At 41.5% G+C, this 25706-nt stretch overlaps 2 protein-coding genes and 2 long non-coding RNA genes across 8 annotated transcripts; 1 reads left to right on the top strand and 3 right to left on the bottom strand.

Annotated features, from left to right (window-relative positions):
• Window positions 1-406: 406 nt before the first annotated feature.
• On the bottom strand, window positions 407-1469 carry LOC117184872 (uncharacterized). Its single transcript, XM_033383966.1, has 2 exons — window positions 944-1469; window positions 407-887 (listed from the first exon to the last, which is right to left on the bottom strand). Exons 1-2 carry the CDS (start codon window positions 1058-1060, stop codon window positions 699-701), a joined length of 306 nt encoding a protein of 101 aa, XP_033239857.1. The 5' UTR covers window positions 1061-1469; the 3' UTR covers window positions 407-698.
• A 2871-nt stretch (window positions 1470-4340) lies between these two features.
• On the bottom strand, window positions 4341-4916 carry LOC117184484 (uncharacterized). 2 transcript variants are annotated; one of them, XR_004469863.1, is made up of 3 exons: window positions 4782-4916; window positions 4567-4729; window positions 4341-4506 (listed from the first exon to the last, which is right to left on the bottom strand). It is a non-coding gene; the product is annotated as an uncharacterized lncRNA (long non-coding RNA). The 2 variants fall into 2 exon arrangements; XR_004469864.1 differs by having other exon boundaries at window positions 4567-4708; window positions 4782-4900.
• Window positions 4917-8151: 3235 nt separating this feature from the next.
• On the bottom strand, window positions 8152-9098 carry LOC26533363 (uncharacterized). Of its 4 annotated transcripts, none has more exons than XR_004469862.1 (3): window positions 8897-9098; window positions 8681-8822; window positions 8152-8620 (listed from the first exon to the last, which is right to left on the bottom strand). It is a non-coding gene; the product is annotated as an uncharacterized lncRNA (long non-coding RNA). The 4 variants fall into 4 exon arrangements; XR_004469861.1 differs by having other exon boundaries at window positions 8901-9097; XR_001452517.2 differs by having other exon boundaries at window positions 8681-8843; window positions 8897-9083.
• Window positions 9099-13848: 4750 nt separating this feature from the next.
• On the top strand, window positions 13849-14877 carry LOC6901937 (bax inhibitor 1-like). The gene has a single exon (XM_002133435.3). It carries the CDS (start codon window positions 13957-13959, stop codon window positions 14665-14667), a length of 711 nt encoding a protein of 236 aa, XP_002133471.1. The 5' UTR covers window positions 13849-13956; the 3' UTR covers window positions 14668-14877.
• Window positions 14878-25706: the final 10829 nt, after the last annotated feature.

Genomic DNA, 25706 nt, shown 5'->3' with positions numbered 1-25706 from the left:
AAAGCGAACAAATCGAAAGCTCGATTGGTAGTCGGCTCTCTCCGCACTTCTTTCTCCGTAGCACTTGTGATTAATACAAAGAGAGCACAAAGAAACCTCACGAGTTCTGCGCGTTGCTTTGAAACTTTGGAAGAGGCGAAAATCTTAAATTTCTGGCTTACTTTATAATATGTACACCCGAAGACAAAAAAACTTCTCTTCTTTTCACAAATGTTATAAGATTAGTAAAATTTCTGATTTTTTTTTAATCAATAAATCAATTTCTTGCTAAAATTCATACAAACTAATCTGTTTTCTACAAGCTAATGACAAATTATAAAATGCCGAGCATTTTCGGCAAGTCTGGCTCCACATTTGCGAATAAAATTTCTCCATTGTCAGGTTTTAATTTAGTGTTTTATTATTCGATGTTTTTCATGCAACTTTTATATGCCGTGTCTGTATCCGGAATCAATCTAGGTACGTATCCTTTTGTACACTTGTACAGATAGATATATATGTAATGCACTGATGGGTCAGCATTTTTGTCTCGAGAAATCGAGGTACGCCTATTTCGATTTCGATTTTGAGAGGCATACAAAGAGTTGATTCTAGTGCAAATTGGCTTAGTTTGTAAACGTAAACTTAGCTTAGTATAAATAAATAAACAAGTGGAAAACAATTGTTTCTACTATCTAATTGAATGGACGCGTATATCCTTAAAACGGGATATATATATGGTTGCCGTAGTCAAAGTCCTTGTTGTCGATGGCCAGGTCGAAGAATGACGATGACTTGTTTGCTTCGGATCTTGCAAGTGCTTGGAAATGCTTGAATAGGACTCCGTGTGGCGGGTGGAAATCGTATTGTTTTGTGTTTTGTGGAAAATCGTAGGGTACATATGTTCTCTGCGAAGGAAGATATATTGTAAAATATATACACAATTATATAACGATTCACTTACCCGTCTCGAAGCTGAGGCCCAGCGTTTGATTCGGCGGCGTAAGAATGGAGGGTTGCTGATGTCCGGTTCCCAGACAATCACTAGTCTGTCTCTGCTCCAGCAAACGGGACGACACATTGTCGACTCAGCAACACAGCAGCGTCATCATGATTAGTGCCTGCCACAGTACAGCCAGGAGCTAATCCCTTGGACCTCCGGATCAGAGCCAGAGCCGAAGACCCTGGGATCTAATCCAGAGAGTTCGTTTGACACATGTTCGGTGTATAAGCTGGCACATCTCTACAATGGATGGCTGGGCAATGCTCAGAGAGTAGTTGAGTTATTGGAGTTTCCCAGCGGAGCTATTCGCTATTTGACGTGTTGCAATGGAAGCAGATCGGAGTTTTAATAGAAACCCGACATGTTAATATTCCATTAAATTGAAGGTGGTGTGGTTTCTGTAGTAATTGGATATTCTCTCTATTTATTTTGGATTTAATGGTTAATTTTTAGTTCATGTTTAGTAAATTTGGGACAATTGTCTTCTTTCTTTTTTTTTTTAGTTTAGTTTTTTGTGAACACACTCTTGCGTTCCCGTCCTGGTTTTTTCGTCTTTCGTTCACCGTCGTCGTTTTATTTCTGTGATGGCCTCTTCGTTTCTCATCGTCTCCTTAGCGATGGCATGCTCGTCGTTATCTTAGCAATGGGATCATCGTTGCTGCTCATTGTGTTTAGGGATCGTATCTTCGTTTTCGCTCGTTGTGTCTGGAGATCTGATCATCATTTGGGCTTTGCGTACGATGCTGCACACCAACCCACATATATATCAATTTATTGTACGTTTCACAAAGGTACAACCAACTTGCTACCGCTCAAATGACAGAAAACCAGAAATTTCCCATCGGGCATGTAGTATCCCCTGGTGGGTAGTGCGAAAAATCCGAGGGCACGTCCGTGGGTACCTACGAGTGTCAGCAAAACGGAATATGTAAGAATCGTCGGGAATAAAAATAAAGAAAACAACGATCGAAGGAAGGGGCTGGAGAGATGGCAGATTATCGATGGATAATATATGTATGTATTTCAAACGCTTCTCCATCGATTCTTCTATATTGACAAACGAAATGAAATAAGCCACTCTAAACGGGATCCCTGACAAAATTTATCATCTTTCATTCAGGTTATGGAAATTCTTTCATTTAAAAAAGTTTAAGTTTTAAACCAGAAACTGGAAAAATTGTAGTAGTTTTTAGTGGCATTATAAGTGAAAAAAATTAATTAACAATGGCTTACCCGAAAAATACAGACACCTGTCTGGATAGCTCCCCCGGATACTTCCATCGGCAGAGGGAGTCACGCTCCCCCCACCGCCTACCCAGAAGGCCACGAAAGGTGCGAGACGTAAGTGCCGAAAAGAATATCAGGGCAGAGCACCGGCAGCGGGAAGGGGATCTCTTGGGATCGAAGGCAGTGGCCTGCGAGGGGCTGCGGTACGAGGCTACACGGGCGCGGAGTCCGAGTCGGAGGAATGCGGAGGCCAGGAACACTTTGCGGCTGAGTACCACCATACAGGAGATCCGTCGAAGATTCCGCCAGAAGCTAGACGAGGAAGAAGAGATCCGATATCAAAGGATAATCGAAGCGGAGGAAGAGGAAGCGAGGAGCATGAGCGCGAGACCGGACGAGAACGGTGTGGTCGCCCTGCTGGACGTGCGATCCATAAAGGAGTCGAAGGGGCAGATTCCAGTGTCGTTCGATTGTCCGCTCATGACCGATGACGTCCCCGTGATTACTATATCCTCGACGACTCTCGCCCGGGTCATTGGCCCCCTGCCGATTCCTCCCGATTTCTCGGTGGCCGCTCGCCTAAATCTGGAGAAGAAGCTGCTGGGGGTGAACGCGAGGCTGGCGTTCTCCGCGTTTGGGGACCTGGTGGATCGGATCAACGATCGTGCCATACCGCGGACGGAGGATATGCAACTGTTCTTCCGCTTCGCCGACGTCCTGCAGTTCCAGATGTATCTGTGCCACCGGCCAAAGCAGCACCGCTACTTTGTCCTCTGCTATGTCCTCAAGGACCGGCAGGACTTCATGGCCCACGTCACGGTGCCCTGCCTCCTGTTCCGGGAGTTCGTTTACTGCTACCCCCAGACGATGGGCAACATCCACTACGTAGAGGATATGTTCCAGCTGACGCCCGTGCCCCCCCAACTCTCCTACTGGCTAAAGGTCATTTCGAACCTGTTCACCGGCCGCTCCCTCTACGATCGTTTGGGGGAGCTGATATTCATGCTCTTCCAGCCAGAGGAGCCGCTGTTGGCTCTAACCAGACTACCAGGTGACTGACAAATTTAACGTTCAAAATTCGTAGAATGTAGAAATTTAACAGACATTCTTTGATGAGAATAAAAGCTTGTACAGAAAACGTTTTTTACATATTATAAAAACAAATTTATCATCATTTGTCATCATTTACCCCAGGGCTATCAGGAAAGCAGAGCTTGGTGCCATCTATGTTTGTAAATATCTTGTGAGAGAGAACGAGAAAGAGAGATCGAGCTCCTCATCCTCCATAAAGTGTACATATATATTTTTGGTCAGCATCAATAGCCGAGTCAATTGATCCATGTCTGTCTGTCCGTCCTTATGAGCGCCTAGATCTCAGAGACTATAAGATCTAGAGCAACCAAATTTGATATCCACACTCCTGTGATATCGAACCTGCACAAGTGCATTTCGAAATTTCGCCCCACCCCCTTCCGCTCCCACAAAAGACGAAAATCTGTGGCATCCATAGACCTCAAAGACTATTAAAGCTATAGTATTCAAATTTGGTATCCACACTTCTGTGATATCTCACTGTTACAAGTTTATTTAAAAATTTCGCCTGGCCCCCTTCCGACACTGCAAAAGACGAAATCTGTGGCATCCAAAATTTTTAAGATGCGAGAAAATTAAAAAACTTATAGACATAAGCGTAGAAAATAACCATATCTTCATGAATGTGTGCGCACTCTGGCGGAGGTAAGCCGTACTGACTGAGTATCGGGTATAAGTGTAGAGTCGCGGCCGTAGCAGCGACTCACAACGTTCACCCTCGTTTTTAAATGAGTTCGAGTATTTAGTTATCTAATTTTATTCAATTTGTAAAAACGTTATCAAAATATTATCAGCAGATAGCCCGAGTCCAGATTTCCTTTGGCTCCGGTCCTAACTTTGTCTTCAATAACAAGATTGTTCTGGACTGTTGCTGCTGCAGTGGCTTCACCAGCCAGTTGATGATCAAGGCATCCTGGCTCCTAGTGATGGTCAAGGCATCAACTAGCTGAGGTTACCACTCCAGCAGCAACAGTAAAGAATAATTTTGTTCTTCAAGGCAAATTATTGTGAAGGTAATGTCGTCACGCGAATGCGTGGCGTGGCGTCGCTCTGCATTTCGTTCCGTGCTCCCACCTCCTTCAAAATTCCATCTGTCAAGGTCTTCAAAGTGTCTTCCGCTTCTTGATGGGTGGTGTCGGTGGGTCCGAAGTATCAGAAGAATCGGTTGTTGCTGGCGTACCATTGGGGGCTGTGGTCCCATCGTTCTTCAGCAAGCAAAGATGTCGATCAACCAATTGAAAAATACTTTATTCACAAATACTCACAGAACCATCGGTGAAGATTCCTATGTCTGTTGAGAGTGCAGAAAGAAGCTAACGATGGCTGAGAATTTCCATTTCAAATGGAATGGATCTGCAGTGTTGAGCAGCGACCGTCTTTTAGTAGGTGCGTAAACTGCAAGCAGCGCTATTTCATGGAATTACCCCACTAGTATATGTATGTATTTCATTATGTACAAATGAACACATCAAATACCTACCACTTGCAGACGCTGACCATTTTCTTAATTGAATTCGAAGAATCGGCCGATCGTAGCACCACTGCGAAGCGGTGTTCCACACATTGCTGCTCCTGCTAAATGTGTAAATTGTAAATCAATACTACTTACAACATGAACAAAAGAACAAGTCACAAACTACTGACTGAAACTAAGCGGGTGACTGTGTTATTTAAGAAATTCCAGAACGGTAAACAGGGTAATGGCCTACTGCTTAAGGCTCTTACTAATGACCAAGACAGTGGAGGTAGCATGCAAAATGATATCTGCCTCTGGTATGTATTTTCACTGAGGCAGATGCATTACTAGAATTTTCGTTTTTATACGCTGCATTGACAATACATACAATATCTACAAGTCTCAGGACTTTGTCAAGCATTTGCTCCATCGTTTTTAATTGAGTTTTTGCATTTTAATTGCAAGCGAATACTCCGTTTTCATAGGAAATTTCATAGAACGAATTAAATTCTTTTTACAGTCCGAGGATTTTAATTAAAAGATTAACAAACTTTGATCCCTTAAGAGACTGTGGCTAAATTTTGATTGAACTTTTACGTTTATTTGGCGTTTGGTTTTTGTATTATGGATCCCGAAATTGTAGACAGTACAGCCGTTGTGATATTCAACTTTTTCTACGTGGAATTATCTCCCTCACCATGTTAGTCTGGCGGAGTGATGCCTGACTAGGCACAAACTCGTATGTTTGTATGCCTGTGTGTGCTTATCCCTAAACTTTGTCACAGTTAAATGACAATAAACGTCACACAAAACGCCATAAGGACACACACAGTCTCAGTCCTAGCCCCGGCCCCAAACTCTCGAAGAGATGAGAGGCAAGCCGTTACTGATAGAAGACGACAACAAGGAGACGTGAAAAGGACATGCTCGTAAAAGCCAAAAGTTGTGTATGCCAGCTACATCAGCATCGTATAAAAGTTTGCCTTTTCAGGCGCCCTCCACCTTTTGGCCAACATCGTCGTATTTTTATACTCTTTCAGAGGGCATCCGATCCCAGAGAGGAAAGTATTTCAGACCCTATACTCGTTTAGCTTTCGGAGATATGTTTTGTGTAATTTAATTGAATGGCAAGGAGATTCTGAGGTATTCACAATCTTAAAGATATAGTACTCCGATTTCAAAAAAATTTGTACATTGACATTTAATGACATTAATTGACATTAAATACTGATCCCCCAAGACTGTTGTACACATAAATCTGGTTAAATTGTCTGAGAAAAGGCTGCAGTTCAACCCCAAAAAGTATGATATATAGTTGAAAATATATACTTATATAGACAAGTCCCCTGTTGACTGTTAGTTATGTTGACTGTGATTAAAATATCGATGAATCGGTGAAGGGTGTCTAATGCTTCGTCTCGTCTCGTTGGCCGTCTCTTCGTGTTCTATTTTTTTGTACATACTTAAGCCTCTGACTGAGGCACGTCATAACTTAGCCATAAAACAGCTGACAACAGAGGCGGATGCGAATGGGGGCACCGCCATCCCACCTAGTTGCTTTAGTGGCTTAATGTGCGAAACAACTGGCCAGCATAAGCAAGGGACAACGGGTGAGTTCAATGCCAGCAGAATTAAAGCACTAAGAAAGCGCACTAGCACCGCTTTTCGCTGTTTTCTACACAGGGATGCTGATGGAAATCCTGTGAAGGGGCATTGCTGCACTACTCATATGTTAAGACCTACTCCAGTAGAGTGCAGGGCATTCACATAGGACATGCTGCTTGGATAGAAAGTTTCTTGATTCCAACAAACCCAAGTAAATGGTCCAAAGGAGTCGCTGGGGAAGTCAAACCGATGGAGGACGAGCTGATCTCCTGCTGGCAGAATAATCCCTACGAGTGTGCTGCACTGCCCGAGCAGTACAACCGATTCATTTGCTTATATTCAAAGACTGATCCGAAAGAGCAGAACCAGAAACAGTCTGAAATGCCAAAAGAGCTGCAGCAGATCAGAGCTTCTCAGGAGTTCCAGCCGATTTCCTGATCGTATCTTAAGTTGTAGCAAGCCATTGTTCAATCAGATAAAAAACATCCAAACGTCTTGGTTTATCGTATCGTCGGGACTCGCTGCATTTGCTTCCGATTCTTCACAAAACCAATCTTTACTTTTAAGATACCCCTGATATAGACAGAGAGAGAGAGAGATAAGATTGCGGGAAACTCAGTCTTGACCGGCAAATGCTTCCTTCATTATGGCTATGCAAATGATCCGATATCGCCAGGCGTTTCACCATTACAGAGGGGATCATGTGGTCTTTGCTATGGCCGCCGTCGTAGACCGGTACAGTCGCGAAATGAGCTATGAAGTCGGAAATCATAGACACTATTGACGCGGAAACTTAACTAATTATTCACCTACATAAATAAATTTATAGAAATATTAGGATCATTTGATCACAACTTGTACTGATTGCGCTTGAGTACGAGCCAGAGTACGATTGTCCTTGCATACCGGTATGGGAGCCAAGCTCACATAAATGTTGCGACTCTGCGGACCTGCACGGAAAACGACTATCAGCAATCCCTCCTTTTTTTTGTATTTCCATAAACTTAATTATCGGTGGAACCTGAGCCGATGTGTCTTGGCGCACCATTAAAAAAAAACCAGTGTTTACGATTGATAAGGCGGTAGATAAGCATTACATACTATAAAAACAAATTTATCATCATTTGTCATCATTTACCCCAGGGCTATAAGGAAAGCAGAGCTTGGTGCCATCTATGTTTGTAAATATCTATGTTTGTGAGAGAGAACGAGAAAGAGAGATCGAGCTCCTCCTCCTTCATAAAGTGTACATACATATATATTTTTGGTCAGCATCAATAGCCGAGTCAATTGATCCATGTCTGTCTGTCCGTCCTTATGAGCGCCTAGATCTCAGAGACTATAAGATCTAGAGCAACCAAATTTGATATCCACACTCCTGTGATATCGAACCTGCACAAGTGCATTTCGAAATTTCGCCCCACCCCCTTCCGCTCCCACAAAAGACGAAAATCTGTGGCATCCATAGACCTCAAAGACTATTAAAGCTATAGTATTCAAATTTGGTATCCACACTTCTGTGATATCTCACTGTTACAAGTTTATTTAAAAATTTCGCCTGGCCCCCTTCCGACACTGCAAAAGACGAAATCTGTGGCATCCAAAATTTTTAAGATGCGAGAAAATTAAAAAACGTATAGACATAAGCGTAGAGAATAACCATATGTTCATGAATGTGTGCGCACTCTGGCGGAGGTAAGCCGTACTGACTGAGTATCGGGTATAAGTGTAGAGTCGCGGCCGTAGCAGCGACTCACAACGTTCACCCTCGTTTTTAAATGAGTTCGAGTATTTAGTTATCTAATTTTATTCAATTTGTAAAAACGTTATCAAAATATTATCAGCAGATAGTCCGAGTCCAGATTTCCTTTGGCTCCGGTCCTAACTTTGTCTTCAATAACAAGATTGTTCTGGACTGTTGCTGCTGCAGTGGCTTCACCAGCCAGTTGATGATCAAGGCATCCTGGCTCCTAGTGATGGTCAAGGCATCAACTGGCTGAGGTTACCACTCCAGCAGCAACAGTAAAGAATAATTTTGTTCTTCAAGGCAAATTATTGTGAAGGTAATGTCGTCACGCGAATGCATCGCAAGGTGGCGTCGCTCTGCATTTCGTTCCGTGCTCCCACCTCCTTCAAAATTCCATCTGTCAAGGTCTTCAAAGTGTCTTCCGCTTCTTGATGGGTGGTGTCGGTGGGTCCGAAGTATCAGAAGAATCGGTTGTTGCTGGCGTACCATTGGGGGCTGTGGTCCCATCGTTCTTCAGCAAGCAAAGATGTCGATCAACCAATTGAAAAATAATTTATTCACAAATACTCACTGAACCATCGGTGAAGATTCCTATGTCTGTTGAGAGTGCAGAAATAAGCTAACGATGGCTGAGAATTTCCATTTCAAATGGAATGGATCTGCAGTGTTGAGCAGCGACCGTCTTTTAGTAGGTGCGCAAACTGCAAGCAGCGCTATTTCATGGAATTACCCCACTAGTATATTTATGTTTGTAATTATGTACAAGGTAAATGAACACATCAAATACCTACCACTTGCGGACGCTGAACATATTCTTAATTGAATTCGAAGAATTGGCCGATCGTAGCACCACTGCGAAGCGGTGTTCCACACATTGCTGCTCCTGCTAAATGTGTAAATTGTAAATCAATACTACTTACAACATGATCAAAAGAACAAGTCACAAACTACTGACTGAAACGAAGCGGGTGACTGTGTTATTTAAGAAATTCCAGAACGGTAAACAGGGTAATGGCCTACTGCTTAAGGCTCTTACTAATGACCAAGACAGTGGAGGTAGCATGCAAAATGATATCTGCCTCTGGTATGTATTTTCACTGAGGCAGATGCATTACTAGAATTTTCGTTTTTATACGCTGCATTGACAATACATACAATATCTACAAGTCTCAGGACTTTGTCAAGCATTTGCTCCATCGTTTTTAATTGAGTTTTTGCATTTTAATTGCAAGCGAATACTCCGTTTTCATAGGAAATTTCATAGAACGAATTAAATTCTTTTTACAGTCCGAGGATTTTAATTAAAAGATTAACAAACTTTGATCCCTTAAGAGACTGTGGCTAAATTTTGATTGAACTTTTACGTTTATTTGGCGTTTGGTTTTTGTATTATGGATCCCGAAATTGTAGACAGTACAGCCGTTGTGATATTCAACTTTTTCTACGTGGAATTATCTCCCTCACCATGTTAGTCTGGCGGAGTGATGCCTGACTAGGCACAAACTCGTATGTTTGTATGCCTGTGTGTGCTTATCCCTAAACTTTGTCACAGTTAAATGACAATAAACGTCACACAAAACGCCATAAGGACACACACAGTCTCAGTCCTAGCCCCGGCCCCAAACTCTCGAAGAGATGAGAGGCAAGCCGTTACTGATAGAAGAGAGAGACGTGAGATCTGTCTTAAGATTTCGGCCCGCGCTGTAGCTGGTTCCCTAAGTAATTCCAACGTATACTTTATGTCCCAGCCTCAAATGCAACGCGGGAGCAACTTTAGATGCGAGTCGGGCAGGTTGAGATACTTAAAATGTGGACATCATTTATACGATTTTCAAATCTGTTGCTGCGGAGCGGCTTGGAAAACTGCTGCAAACAGCCGTGGAGCGGTGGAGAAAGAGAAAAAAGGTGAAAGAGCAAGAGAGAATTTTTTACAACGGATTATGTTGCTTTGGTTACTGAAGATGCAGGCCGATCCCAGAGATTCCGATAGGGATCGGACAGGTCTTGCACCTTCTTAGCGGCCTATAGACTCTTGACGAGCCGCTCAATGGCTACCATTGGCATCGGAGCTGTGAGTTCTTCATAGTTCATCGTGACACCATACCTATTTGCTCCCTTAATAGACTCTTCGATGTCCTTGGGCAGGGGCTCTCGCTTGCGGTTGATGTAAAAGCTTCGCACCTCAATCATGCTGGGCGAGTAGGAACGGGGGAAGCTTAGAGAGACGTGCCGGTTGAGAAAAACCAGAGCTGTGCTCTTCCGCGTTCCATAGAAGTCCTGAAGGGGCAGGTAGTAGTAGTTTATTATACTCGAACGACACGAGGGCCAGATTGGTTATGCGCTGCAGCAGCGACACTTGATCGGAGAACCTCAAATCAGCACGCGGCACACAAGAGGGCGGAAAACCATACTAGGTCTGTGTTCCAGCTGATGCCTCCGAAAGTACCCAATCCAATAAGTTTGAGGAAGTCCTCTGAGATGACGTCATCGTAGGTCTGATTCGATTGCATTAGCGCCACCACGATAGGCTCGTTTAGCATGGAATCGGTTATGGCCAGGTCTATATGATGGTAGTCAATGATCCCCGTAACTATCGCCTCTTTCGATTTCTCGAACAGGTTAGCAATACTGCCGAAAATTGGCTGTAATAAATTGTATGTAATTGATCGTAATAAAACTTCGTTTCCTATGTTATCGTTTTTATATAACTTTAAAACTTTGCACAATCACATTCAATTAGATTTGCTCTACCTGTTGCTAGTCCTATGTTACGTAAATAATTTTGATCAGAAATTGAAGAGGAATGTGTTATGCGAACTCGAATACTATATTCGTAGTTGGATTCGTAGTAGCTTGGGGGATTGCAATTCTCAAGAAAATGGGCTTTCTCATCATCTATTCTAATGGATCTTCTGATTTTAGTACTATTCGTTGTCATCATCATCATCAATCATTTTAGCCTTAGAAAGCCATCGGTTTGTTTAAATCAAAGCCAATTTGCGTATACTTTTAGCACAATTGTATTGTTGGTGTACTAATTTCAATAAAAAACGATTAATCGATGTTTGGAGCACAGATTTATTTGGCCAGAAACAATTATCCGTTCCACAGTGTTAGGACGTATTGAAATTAAATGAAAGTTGATGATGCATACAAACTTACTGGCAACGTGGACAGAGAGGCTATTGACCATTCAGCACATCGTTGGTAAGGGATATATACCCGACCTATGGAGCTGCCATTTTGCTTTTGCCAGCTCACATCTGGATATCTATGAAGTTCTCTTCTGCTCGAGTATTTTCAGCACAATGACACATCGAAGAGAACCCCCACTTCTCCAAGCAAATGCAGGAAGGGAAAGGACTAGAACCGTCCACCACATGTCTTCGTCAATGGTCGTTGAGCAAAGGGTATTCGAGTGTGGAATACAACGATTAGTTGAGTCAGCTGCTGCTGCTCTCTACTATTATCGGTCATCCCCCCGTTCAACGGCCTTCCATTTCTGGTTCATTTTCTCTGGGGCTCTTTCCTCTAAGCTGGAAGGTAAAAGGGGTGCCATGAGGGCTGTTCGAGTATTTAATACGAATATTTAGATCTACATATATGCTGAAAGAAGCGAATGCTAACAATGAGTATTGCGTTTTCAATATCAGATGATATATGTATAGTCATATGGGAATATTTGGTATCCAGCGAATTCAATCTGGTTTTTGTTGCTGTCCATAATTGTAACACAGCTACACGTATCAATATTTCTCTATCTCTCATGTCCTGGTTTCGGTAAAAACTAGCTCTACATGATTCGGAAAGGCCAAACATTTGATTTGACAAATAGAGACTGTGTGATTTTGATGAAGTTCAAAATTGCAGCTCATTCCTGGGACAGCTCTTCAGGAAAAATGCCTTTTGTTCGTGTTATTGCATTCCGGTGATACTCGTAACTATCCCTCCTTTGATTCGCGTTATCCCATTGCTCATAGAGACTTAAATATATTCCTTTTGCCTGTTACATATGCTCATATTCAAGAAAAGATACATATTCTATTAAGCAATGAGTACTGCATATATGAAAACGAAAACAAATTCAACGAATATAGGCATGGTGAAAAAATGTAGGGCTTCAATTCCATTTCTATTTTCATTTCCAATTTCTGTTCAGTTCCGAACCTCCCTCTCTGCTGTGCCGTAAGGACTCCAAGGGCAAACAGACTTATGTTTCGGGGCTATCTTTTTTGGGCGTTCTTTGCGCAAATAAAGTTTTGCCTTTTGACTTGCGGCCTGACTTGATTGTCGAACGCATGTTGCACAGGGTTATTTCTGCTGTCGCCCTTCCTCACTGTTGGCAGAGGCAAACAGAATTGAAAATGAAACCACGCAAGCAGCAAAACATAGTGCACTCTGGTTCCTTTGCTCTGTCTCCACTCCGTTCCATTCTGTTCTGGTGAGTCGCGCGAGAAGCCCTTGTTGCACGTTGCCTATTGCAGCCATTACTCAAGCGACAGTCCTCCCACTCATTCGTCCTCCGCTGTCTCTAGCTCTGTGTACATGCAAACACGTTTCTGATTAGGAATCAACAGCAACGACAGAAGCAGCAGCAACAACAAGGAGCCACGACCATCAGGACCATCAGGACCATCGGGACACGCAGCTGATAGCTCGGATGGAGAGAAAAGGGATGCGGGGAATGGTTTGAGAAAGCAAAGAAAGGCGTTGCCATAATGAAAATGCCACAAAAATGAATTCACAGAAAAGAGCCATAAAATTGCAGCTATTGGGAACCTCAAATCTACACAGACAGACCGCAATAACATCTTTGCCAACGCTTCTCGTATATCTAATTTGTACAACTTAAGAAACAAATAAACAAAATGTATATCTATTTGCTGAAAAATTGAATTTGACAAATCTCAATGTACCCGTAGATCGATCAGCTTCCGTGGCATCAGAAATTATTAAGATATGCAAACGTGTTTGGTATAAATCTTGGTATAAAGATTAGACACAACGATAGTCAAAACCAGTGGATATCTTGTCTCAGATGAACAACAGCTTATTGAGACGCTACAATTTGTATTTTCCATATCATTTCAGCTTAATACCACATTTATATTATATATGTATTTATTATACTTGTTGCATATTTACATATACATTGTATATATACATGAGTTTGTAGATTTAAATATTGTGGTATATCTTCAAAATATTCTTAGTAATTTACCAAAAATTCCCTGCAAGAATGAAATCGAGTCTCACGGGTAAATGTCTTTGGGTGCCATTTTATGCCATTTTGCGTCAACCCCCCTTTCTGTGGCTTGGGTCTACTCGGATCTCTGCCAAGCAAGGATGAGCATGGTGCCGAGCTTACATGGCATAAACATCGATACTGCCATAACAATTACTTACTCCAAGAGACCAATTGCTGGACGAAAGACTCTTCTTCACTTTAGCAGCCGAGCAGGACTGTTGCCAGTGCGTTGGTGTGGGCGCAGCCTCTCTCTGTACCGCTCTTTAAACTTTTAAAGGCTCTTGCTAGCTGCTTGGACTTTGAGCTCGCGGATGATTGTGTCGTTTCGCACGAAATTGTGGGAGTCAGGGCTTCCGCTCACACTTTCTCTCTGGCAAGACTTGATGTACATACTCGTACATACTTAATGCCGGAATTAAGGTAAAATATTCCAAATTTAAGAGAAGGTTGTGATATTTAGACAGAAACCAGTAGGCTCATCAAAATATATAAAATCAAGTACAAAGCAGTTTGTCAGTTAATATTTCAAATTCAGGTATCCTTTTGAAAAATAAATAAGAACTTAAAATTTCTGTTTTACCTGCGAAATTCAACGAAAAATGGCCGCCGTAGTAGCACAGAAAATTAGCAATTGTTTCCAGACTTGTGTGAATGGTCTCAACTATCGCTACGAGCCACATGTGCGCCACCACCTCTACAAGGTGTACATGATCATCGGAAGCACCGCAGCCGCGACAGCTGTGGGAAGCGTGCTCCAAATAGAGGGCGTTCTAGATTTCGGTTTGTTGGCCGCTGTGCTAACACTGTTGTTGGTTTTGGGGCTGCATTTCTACAAGGATGACGGCAACAACTACCAATTACGTTTGGCCATGCTTTATGGCTTTGGATTTTTCGCTGGCCAGACCATAGGGCCGCTGCTGGGATGCGTAGGCCGCATCGATCCTTCCATTATCGTCACAGCCCTGATCGGGACCTTTTTTACCTTCATCACCCTCTCCCTGACCGCACTGCTGTCCGAGCAAAGCAAGTACCTATTTATCGGCGGGACGTTGGTGAGCGCTTTGAACACTATGGCCGTACTGAGTCTCTTCAATATGATAGTGAAGTCGTATGCGATGCAAGTAATCCAGCTCTATGTGGGAGTTCTCGTTATGTCCGCTTTTGTAGTCTACGATACCCAAGATATTGTCGAGAAGTGCCGCAACGGACACCACGACTTTGTTCAGCACGCCATGGATCTGTTCTTTGACGTACTGAGCATGTTCCGTCGTGTGCTACTCATCTTGAAGCGCAATGCGGAAGGAACATAGAACGACCTCCACAAGAAGAATTAAGTTCGACAGCAGAGTTACAAAAAAATACATCAATTTCAAAAGGATGCCTACAAAGACTGATTAGGCTGGAAAATTAGTCTTCTTTTGGCAAGAACTTTAAAATTTAGCACTGTTTATTTTGACTTTTAAATTAGAAAAACCATATCGGAGTAAAGCAAGTGTATAACTTAAATAAACAAATTAATTAATTCAAATTAATTTCACATTATATTTTTGCAAATTAAGTAGGACTCAAGCACGGGGCTTGAGTCTGAAGCATGAACCTAGTCCACATTATTTTTGGATGGATCCTTTCGTTATTTGTATTTTTCGACCAGGTAATGGATCATAGCTGGGTGGACTTTGGGGAGCTTTGCGCATATCAGCCAAGATGGTGCATCCGGATGAGCATCATGGTCTGTTTTATCCTGTCCTTTCCCACGTGTTTTCGTCTCTCTCCCTATCTTTCCTTGCCACGCGGTGAGCATATGCGGTACTCAAAGAGAAGAGGGGTGGGCAGGTTGATTTGCAACAGATTTTAGTCCTTTGTGCGGGCGGAAGGTGGTGGGGCGAAATTTTGAAACACAATTGTAACAATGTGATATCACATTTTATACGCGGTACTTGAAGAATAGAGGGGTATATTAGATTTGTGGTGAAAGTGAATGTGTGAAACGCGTAGAAGAAAGCGTTTCCAATTCCATAAAGTGTATACATACATATATTGTTGATCAGCACCAATAGCCGATTATATACCGTAACGAACAGTTTTGCAGGGAACGTTACGTTACGTTTTACGTTATAGAAGAGCTAGACAGACGAGCCCAGGGAAAAGCGAACTAGCATTGCAGATGCGAGTGTCCCTGATCTGAGCTTGCAAAGGATGAAAATGGAAAATGGAATCAAGGCACCAGCGAAAACATCAGCTTGGTCGTAGCACAGGACACATCGCTGGGCAGCGGCGACTAAGTCCGAGCATTCGTAAAGAACTACACTACCACCTTCAAAGCACTAGCATCGTTCTGCAGAGGTTGCCACAGCAGACTTCAGCTAGAACAGCGAGATATCCATTATCTACAGCAGCGGAGGAAAAGCCGAAATCAAAATAAATTCAAAAATAATGGTTTAAACGCACAAGTTGATTAAGATGTATTGAAATAAGTGGTGCCTCATATAAAAATCAATATTTTTGAATTAGAATAAACGAGACTATAATTAAGAATAACGAACAGTTATAAATTATCATTTTCATCGTACATTGTGCATCTGAACTGAATATTATGAAGTAAATAAGTATTAAGAATGGAGTAATAACGTGTGTCAGGTGTTCCAGAATGGGTGAAAGAGGGTAATTAAAGTGTTGTAATCAGTTCCTTTAATCATTGTCATTGGAAAATCATTGCAAGGGTGGGTATAGAGGCAAGAGAGTTACCATAACAACTACATAGGTAATTGAAAGCGGTACGGTCCGAGTCCCCAAGTACTTCTTTCTCCTTTCCCTTTTATAGTCACGGGTCTCTTGATGTGCTGCAAGTGTGTTGGAACGGATGCGTCCAAAGCCAATTCAAGGAATAAACTCAGCCAAAAAATGTACTATTAATGAAGGATTATTATTTTGCAAGTTAAGTCCTTTATCTTGGAGTCGCCCTTGACTCCAAACTCACCTGGAACTCACACCTAAGAAATACCATAATTAAAACCCAAAGTGCATTCTTTGCCTGCAATAGGAGTTTCGGTAGAACCTAAGGCCTCAGCCGGAAAAAGTCATTCAATACAGTCACTAGAATTATCACATATTCTGCAATAGTGTTGGGGACTAAGTTCTCTCAAAGAAAAACAGCGTCTGATCGCGTCAAATTGCATTGCCTAGTATGTAGAGGCATCACAAAGGGAATGAGAAAATGCCGCACGGATGCTTCGGGAACGGTGACAGTTGTATCTCTATTACCTTTTATGTATGTATTACTAGAATCTCATTGACCACCTTTAAGATACGAGTCTCCGACGGCCAAGAACACAAGGGTACACTTTCAAAAAACCTTGGCATTTCAGCCGGATTTCAGACGCGTATATATGTTAGATATCAAATCTACATTTTCTCGGACAGCCACCAGTACTTAGAACACATCCTATGAGAATGTCCTGAACTTAATAGAGGGGGAAGCAACAGGGCCCTCTCAGAGGCTTTAGGAAAAAAGACCCACCAAAGTGCTTAAACATCCAGGGATCTTCCACATACTTGTAATGCTACTGGCGGTCTAAAAGTGCAATAACACTAGTTTTTCTTATGTGGTGTAACACCATTGGGATAATCTCGCAAGCAAGACCTGGGATGCTCACTTTATCGGCACAACCAACATCCATATTGCGTGACGAAAATGCTTCCCTTAGGCTGTAAAATTCGTCGGCACGAGTACATTATACACAACGAGTACGGGGTGCCGAGAAGCACAAAAAGAGCCGTGGGCGGCTTATAGTTAGGGGGGACTTTTCCGACAACTTTTTGGCCATTTGTCTGCTGCCTACCACCAGACTTTTATCTTAGATACCACTCCCTTGCCGTCCTCCCCGTTTGGCAGGTCCTGCAGCTGTTCGGCTTTTCAACTTCCGCCAAAGCACAATAAGGCAAAAGTTATACGCCTCAAAATTTTCAACGCCCCCCAACAGCCTACGGGCTTCCAGGACCTGCTCCCATCCAAGCCGTCATTTGTTGGTTTTCACTTTCCATCCCCTGAAAGGTAAAACAATACTCGTAAACGTGCTGAAATTTAACTAAAATTAATTTGCCAAAAATCGAGGCAAAAGTTTTTGCCATCTTTGCTCTCTGATTTACTTGAACACTCCACCTCCTCCTCCACCCCATTCCGGAAATGCCGTAAATTTCGTTGGGACTTGGCCAAGCTGGGAGTGGCTTTGTCAATGCAACGGCAAGCACGAAAGCTGGGTTCCTGGCTCGGATATGGGATGCTAGCCCACAAGGATATCGATTACACGGAAGTATTTTGGAAATAATAAGGGTACGAACTTGCTTACCAATCACCCAATCAAGAAGGTACAGGCAGCATATGTATCTACCAACATACTCTTATATTCGTGATCAAAATCAACGACCATGTCCCTCCATTTTCTTTGTTTCCACGAAGTCTGACGACTAACCGACCGCATTCAACCAGATTTTATTATATCTACTGTCACTTTGATGATATTTGGATGGAAATAGTAGCTACCAGCGGCCATGGAAAAAAAGTCGATATATGTACATATGTGTATTGTAGGATGCTGTTATTAATTTTGTTGTTATATGATTCGATATACGATTCCCATGAACTAAAAGAACATTTGTTGGCTGCGGAGATTGACTACCTTGAGTCTCACCGAATTAGTTAAGTGTCCCAGCTTCCAGCTTCCAACTCCCATCAGTGCAAAAAATCCTTTCAGCATGCCCCACCAGCAGTATCCATTTACTGTATGCACTTGGAACGCCACAGACATCTGTATCTGTATCGCTTTCACCCTGCTCAGTCTCCTCATGGAAATCGCGAAGAGTCTCACTTTGCAATTAGTTTAGTGGATATCAGCCCGCAGAGAAAACACAAAATTAGTGGCAGACTACTATAACCAGCTATGCACTCGCGCACATCCTCATTCACATCCATAATTGTTGTCTGTACCCGCAGCCCGCATCCCGCATCCCGCAGCCCGCATCCCGTAGCCCGCAAGCCGTGGCCGTATTCGTATCCGTCTGGATTGTGGTGCATTTTTGTGAAGCAGAGTGTGTGAAAAGTAATTTGCATATGTATTGCCATGGCATTTGCATTTATGCATGTCGACATCACCCGCTACAGGAACCTCCTGCCCCATTCCCAGCCCCTGCCCGAGCACCGGTCCCGGCTGAACGGGTATACGGCCCGGAGTCCACCCCAGTCTCCTTCCGCGTCTCTGTCTGTGGTCGTGCATTTGCACATTTGCGGTCATGTTTATGCGCGCCAGTTAATCGATTATGCACGGGCTGAGTGAGCAGCGCCGGAAATGTGCAAATGCTGCACTTCCGCTGACGTCGGTGCCGTCGTCACCTCCCCTCACCGCACAGTGGTGTAAGCGACCCCAAAATCATCGTTTAGTTCCAAAATCTAATTTTGGATTTGCAAAAAGTTTTAATATGGTTTGAAAACAAATATGATTCCGCATAAGTATGTGAACAAAGTATCACCCTATGTATGTTTGTATGTGTGCATTAAAGGATCTGCGATGATAATGTGATGTCAAAGTTCAGACTTCATATTTTTAGTTCCCCGCATAAGAAAAATCAAATTCTAGCGGTTTTCCAGAAAAACAGAAGTACAAAATTGTTTATTATTTTCGTATAATATTTTTAGGATCTGTTACTGAAAACAATTCAAAATTAACTTTGATATGATGCTTGTTTATAATCACGATAATTATTTTTTGCATGTATGGTATGACTTTATTCGTGGGCTCAAGCTTCGATGAGCCAGGACTTTAGATTGTATAGAGAGAGTTGTTTTAGAGCAACTTATGGAGCAAAATGCAAGATATTTGTTTTAATTATTGTAATAAGTTCTGATCCCTCAATTAGCCAAAAAAACGAGAAATACAAAAAATAAATTGAAGTTTTTTCAAAAAAGCTCAGTCGTCGCAATCGGGCTATTCTATTATATTTATACAAGTAATACAAATGTATTTTTTAGCCAAAATTTATTAAAGCAGATTTCAAATTTTGAATGAACTAAATACTACAGACAGATACAGATATAACAGTCTAAAGGAAAAATATAGCTTACGAAAAAGCTGTGCAAAATAAGTTCAAATTTTTTTGTACTTGACACTGAACTTTTGGGAAAAGATCTTAAAACCCAAACAAAATACTCAGTTGGTAGTCAAAAAGGTTTAATACAAAATCGAAAATTGCAGTATGTACATATGTACATATGTTGACCCCTTGGCTTATGTGAACTTAGCGGGATTTTTAAGGTTGTTCACGCCACTGTGCGCCTGAAAAATGGATCACTTCTACTCCATGCTCCGATTCTGGTGCATGGATTGGACCGGGTGAGTGCTTGCACTTTTTTCATTTGACATCCTTTGTGTCGCAGCGAGGTGTGAAAACGGAAATCATTATCGCGTCGCTGCTGCTGTCATCGTTTCTCCTCTATTTCCCAGCTCTGCCACTTTGCGTGTTTTTACCAACACTGGAAAACAGCATAGCCGGGAAGCCTCCGGTGTACATTTGAATTAGAGATTCCTTTGGGGCTGCTCTTTTCATATGAATTCTGAAAGGCGTTGGATTTTAATCATATTTTATGGTCGCTTGTTCAGACTATCTCAGTTTAATTTTAGGGTTCAAACGGAATCTGCCACTATCATAAAATCGGCTGTTCCTTTTGGTGTATTCTAGTATACTACAGGAAGCTCAGTAATATCTTGTGAGATCTTAGATTATCGGCGCTTTTTCTAAGAAAATTTCAGAATGTTCGAGAATTGCATGACAAATTGATGGAGCATAAAAGCGGTTCTAAAAATAATAAGATAATAAAAGACGAACAAAGTTGGAAAGTTCCATTTTTCCAAATGGAATGTTTCAACAATCAACCTAAGTAAAATTCACTTCTGATTTTATAGATAGGAAGGCTATCTGATCGGCATGATCCCGGCGATAGAAAAAACCGAAAAATAGAGTGAAAAGCGAGGATAGCGATTCGCTTGACACTTGAAATCATTTTATTAAGGACACAATCAGAATGCTATTGTCAGGGGTGAAACTATCGAAGATGAATTGCTGAAGAGGAGGTAAGATCTCAATTAGATATTGCCAATGTGCTGCTTCGATGTAACAATGCAATTTATTAACGAACAAGAGTTCAGCCATTAAAATATTATATATGCAATATGAACACATTTTCATAAAATTCTGTGCCGATATTATTTTTTAATTTAAAGCTAACTAATTGACATATAATTTAATTACCATGGATAAATCCGAAATTAAATTATCTAAATACATAATAATTTTGAAATGAATGGATACCACTATGCAACACAATATTTCCGTTTCGAAACAAACCAATCTTTGGCTTCCAAAAAAATATACAATACTATGTAGCCTGCAAAATCGAAAATTCCTTTACTTATGGCAGGAACCATCGATCCCTTGTCTGATCGATGTCGATGCTGACCGATGAACATATGCACATACGCTTGTGGGTATAGCACGAATTAAGCTTCCTGAGAGCAGGCAAGATTCTGGGGGCTTTAGCATAATCACAGGCCATTCATCAAGAATGGACTCGATGTGTGGCCAGGACAGCACCAGGGCAAGAAAAAAGGGAGGGACCGAAGAAGCTGCAGCTGGAGATGGAAGCCTGAGAAATGGCATGTTTTGGTCGGGGCAACAAAGTTAATTGAGCAGAGAAAGTAGCAGGGAGAGCATACCCTAGATGAAATCCAATTTGTCGGGAAATACACAAATGATGGCCCCAACACTGGCCCAGACCGTACTGAAACGAACCGAAACAGAACCCAACAGGAACTGTAGCTAGCATCATTCATCTGCCGGGACAAAAAAGATGGAATCCGTTCAAGACCAAGAATCCGACCGCCTGCACAGTACACCGGCTCAGTGGGAAGTCGGTGTGGCCATCTGGTCAACAGTATTATCCAGAAACTACAAAAACCACAGCAAAGGCAACAGAAAACGGATACGGATCCCAGCGGGTGGCACTATTTGCTTTGTGCATATTTCAAAAATTGCAGCAAGAAAAGGAGCAACAGAAGATGGAGTCCTGCTTGGTCTAACATCCTTGGTGGGAGAAACAACAGCCATAAGAGCAGTGGGAGCGGGAAAAGTCGAAATCCACAAATTTTTCAGGACAACAAGAAAGCAAGCAGCTCCCCAGCTTAGGCTCGGTCGCAGTGGTAGTCTCAGTTGGATGCCTGCCAATACCCTTTCGCTTTACCGTTCCTTTAAGCTTTCAAGTTGAAGTTGAGTTGAAGACGTTATGAGCATTAAATACATATATCACAATTCAGAGATATTCATACTTAAATATTTATAGATTCGGATGCAAATTTGTTAATTTTCGCCCCGAGACATTCTTTGGGCGAAGAGTTTGGTTTGGTATACAAATTTCGGCCACATTGGGTTTGACAGAAGCCTGGAATTTTTCCTTGGCAAGGGTAAATTTTAGGTCGACTTCAACTTCTGGCTCAGGCTTCTACTACGGCATAGTCTGATATGCATCTGACAGCATTATGGGTAAATTTGTTTGCCTTGCAAGCATATCCTTGGCGCACATCCTGCTGGGGATATGTCTACCATCTGCGTAACAAGCCAACAACACTTTAGTTTACCCCACTTCCGGCTCCGGCTCCGGCTTCGTCTTGGGCTCCGACTCTGTCTACGTTTCCGTCTCCATATCTCCATATCTGGCTCAGTCTGGTTGTGGGACTGGCTCTTTGAAACATGATCTGCTTCGTGGGCAGACAAGCCCATTCAGCTTAATCTGCATATGCGACCAGAATGTGGTCGGGGCAACATAAATTGCCAGGAGAACCGGCCCGAAATCTGGACAATCGAGGGCACTAACTTGGACTGAAGACAGACTCTCCCCAGCGTCGTTGTGGCTAGAAACATTTTCAATTGATTTCCATATTGAGTTTGTTTTGATGAATCCACAAATAACACGGTATCGAAACTAAATTAATTCTGTTTGTTGATTAATAAAGAACATACAAGTATTTGAATGCTTTCTACACTGCACTATGGGCAAAAAAAACCGAAATTTGTGTATAAAGTTAAATTTTAAAGTGAGAGCCTCCAAATTTTGCGCAAAAATGTGAGGTATTAATAAATTTTTTTGGTTTTTTCTTCCATCAAACTACACCTTCAAAACCTCTTCCCACACCCAAGAAAAAATATACATTTCTATGTATTAATTCAAAATTGTATTAACAGATATGTTTTTTTGTTTGTCATCGTCTAACAGAAATTCTAGACTAGCATCAGAATCGTCAGCGTAGTCCAAATCTTCATTTTCTGTATCTGACGTGATTGTTTCAATGTTCTGGGATGGTGGGCATTTTAAAAGAATTATTACGCCTGCTGGCAAGGGATTTTTCTTTAATTTATGTTGCCTTTCATTTAAACATATGAATATAAGTGGATCAGAAGATAGGATACGTTTAATAAAAATTCAAAAAATTGAATCCAGGCATGCAAGGTACTAACACCATATTTTGGAATCGAAGGCCTTGGTTTAAAACATTTGGAGTAAAAATCCGAGGTTTCGAAGTTTTTTAGGCTATAACAATCCAAGGTTATAACAATCGCCTGCGAAAGCCACCATGAATGTTTAACTTTAAACCTTGAAATCATACAGTTGCATTTAGGCAAATATTTCTTAGCGTGTGCTATGAAACTGCGCATAGTTGGTCAACGTGTGAGTTGCTGACTTGATTTTTGTTAATTTTTTCCAACACTCACTTCGATACCGCAGAGTCATCACGTCCGTTGTTGTCCCAAACTCATACTCGGCTGCAATATGCCTTTTTTTCGAAAACGGGCAAAAAGGGGCAAAAGATGTTATTATCACCGTAATCTGAATACATTAACGAAAAACATACAAATTTTATTTGTTCGCAAGCTCGCGCTGCGAATAAGTTAAGCTCTACAGAAAACAACTAAATTTGCTAAATATCAGCTGTAAAAATACTCGAACAACAATTGACGATACACGACAAAACATACAAAGCATATATAAACCAACCTACAACGTTGAATCTACATACCCCCACGACTATTTTTCATATTTCCAAATTGTCTTCACTTTAAAAAACAATCCGCAACAATAGCACAAAGTTTATGAATAATTACGGTTGTGGGAAAAATTGGGAAAAACATTAAATTTCAAGTTATTAAAATATAGAAAAATATACTTTATGCACAAATTTCTGACTTTTTGCCCATAGTGCACTGGTGGCTTACCGTCTGAAATTTGCTCGACGTGCAAATCGATTCAATCGGATTAAAATCGCAGGACGTGGTACGATGGTAGGCTTTTCGATTCTCAGGGATGAGAACGAAAGCAGTTTTGCTTTAGGAAAAACCCCATAAAATAGTTGGTATTTCTAGTCTTTATAGAAACCGTGACTTAGTATCCCTAGGACAATACATGAACTTGTCGGACCAAAACATTATAAAGATGGCCCTTTCTTACTCTGCTTTATCAGACTGTAGTCATCAATGAGTCCTTCCCTTCTGGAGTAAATCGAAAACGGTGCCGTTTCGAATCGTAAAATTCGGTCCACAACATGAGCAGCATATCAAGTGCGGCCAAGCCCCTATCCCTTCGTTGATGAGTCATCAATAAAACCCATAAAACAAGCCATGAAACAGTTTCCGCCTGCTATCAAAGGTGTACTTCAGCCCATACTTTGAAAGGATTGGGCGGGGTGGAGGTCTCACTGAATAGAAACACTTGCTGGATCACTTAACAAGCATCCGTATGCTGGGTGAGAGTCTCAGGAATAGTGCTGATGCTTTAGGTTTGTCTGGAGTCGAGTGGAACTCTTATCATAGCACAACTACAATATTCAACCGATTCTAACCAGTTAGCTTTAATTTATTATTATTTATTAGAGCATACAATGCTTTCAATACTTGTAGTCGAGTACTCGCTGGTAAGGTGTGTATTTGTCGTTATCTTGTGTTCAGGAATTGGAGTGCGAATATTTTAATTTGAATTGTGCTGCAACTTTAGGGCACTTTGAAAACGTTGAGCGGATGATTTGAAAACTGGAGGAATTTGTACTCTTTGTTTTGTACCATCATAGATATTTAACCTGATCGATACTCAGTTGATATGCCTGCAAGATTTTATTGTATGTCCATTGCAGTTGAATTTACTGTTAATAACGGGTGTTATGTACCTAAAGGTTAACTTTGTATTATTTTTGAGGAAACAACCAACAAAAATTGATTCGAACTTTTTAGGTTCGAAGCTCTTCTTAAACGTTGAACGGTGCGCCGAATTTGTAATTTCGACACAGCATGTAATTGGCCTTGAATGGGAAAATGCAGAATGAGTTTCTCCTAAGATTCTCCTTGCCTATAATTTTTCCAAATTTGAGCGATTTGGCGACCACTGGAGGTACTTTGAGATTGAATGCTGTGCAGTTCCACACAACTAGAACTAAGAATGAATCCTTGTACAAAGAAGACCATATGGCCAAATTACAAGAACATAGGATCCATCAAAATCAGGGACCGCTAATAGTGCCCAAATAATTTCAAAATACCTTTCATATGATACACAGCGTGTTTTTCAAGAACGTATATTAAGTACCTAAACCACTTGTCAACAAAGTATGTTTATTTATTTATATTATATTTATATTTATAATATATTTATAACGATATCTCACTGCTATATCTTACAGAATCCGGTTTCTGTAGCATTCACAATTTTCAAGAGACAACCAAAACACAGAATCATAGATAATGACCATGTATACCAGATTGCCGAATTTGGTCAGAAGCAACAAATTAAATTTCATTCCCTCTCTTTCACACACTCTTCCTGGTGCAGTGTGCCCCCTCTGGCGGGGGGAGCCATACTGACTAAGTTTCAGGTATAAATCATAACGTTCCGCTCGTTTTGTCCAAAAAATTTATTTGGTTGATTTTATCAGAAATAAAATTTTTTTTTTTTAAATCGCGATGGAAATTATTTTAAAACAGCAGTAAACTAAAAAGTTATGCCTTTCCTTCACTGTACAATGAATTCTTGCACTTCGGCTATCATCTCCCCACCTAATGTTAAATATGTTCATATATACCGCAATGCACCGTCCGTAACAATCTCTTTTTTTTTACCAACGAATTACCAAACGGACGTTATAGCCTACTCATGACGCCAGGAGGCGGCGATCGCTGGGAAGGTCTACCACAAATATTTTCTTCGTTCTGGCTATAATAATGATCCTCTCCAGTCCAAGTTCTCCTATCTTGTCGATAATAT

The sequence above is a fragment of the Drosophila pseudoobscura genome, chromosome X, assembly GCF_009870125.1.
Source record: "Drosophila pseudoobscura strain MV-25-SWS-2005 chromosome X, UCI_Dpse_MV25, whole genome shotgun sequence".
Classification (NCBI taxonomy): Eukaryota; Metazoa; Arthropoda; class Insecta; order Diptera; family Drosophilidae; genus Drosophila; species Drosophila pseudoobscura.
This window is presented reverse-complemented; position numbering and strand designations above follow the sequence as displayed.

Coding starts and splice junctions, on each gene's coding strand:
- LOC117184872 (XM_033383966.1), bottom strand. CDS start 1,060: ATGTGTCGTCCCGTTTGCTGGAGCAGAGACAGACTAGTGATTGTCTGG. Junction 888..943: donor GGGCCTCAGCTTCGAGACGG/GTAAGTGAATCG, acceptor CTTCCTTCGCAG/AGAACATATGTACCCTACGA.
- LOC6901937 (XM_002133435.3), top strand. CDS start 13,957: ATGGCCGCCGTAGTAGCACAGAAAATTAGCAATTGTTTCCAGACTTGT.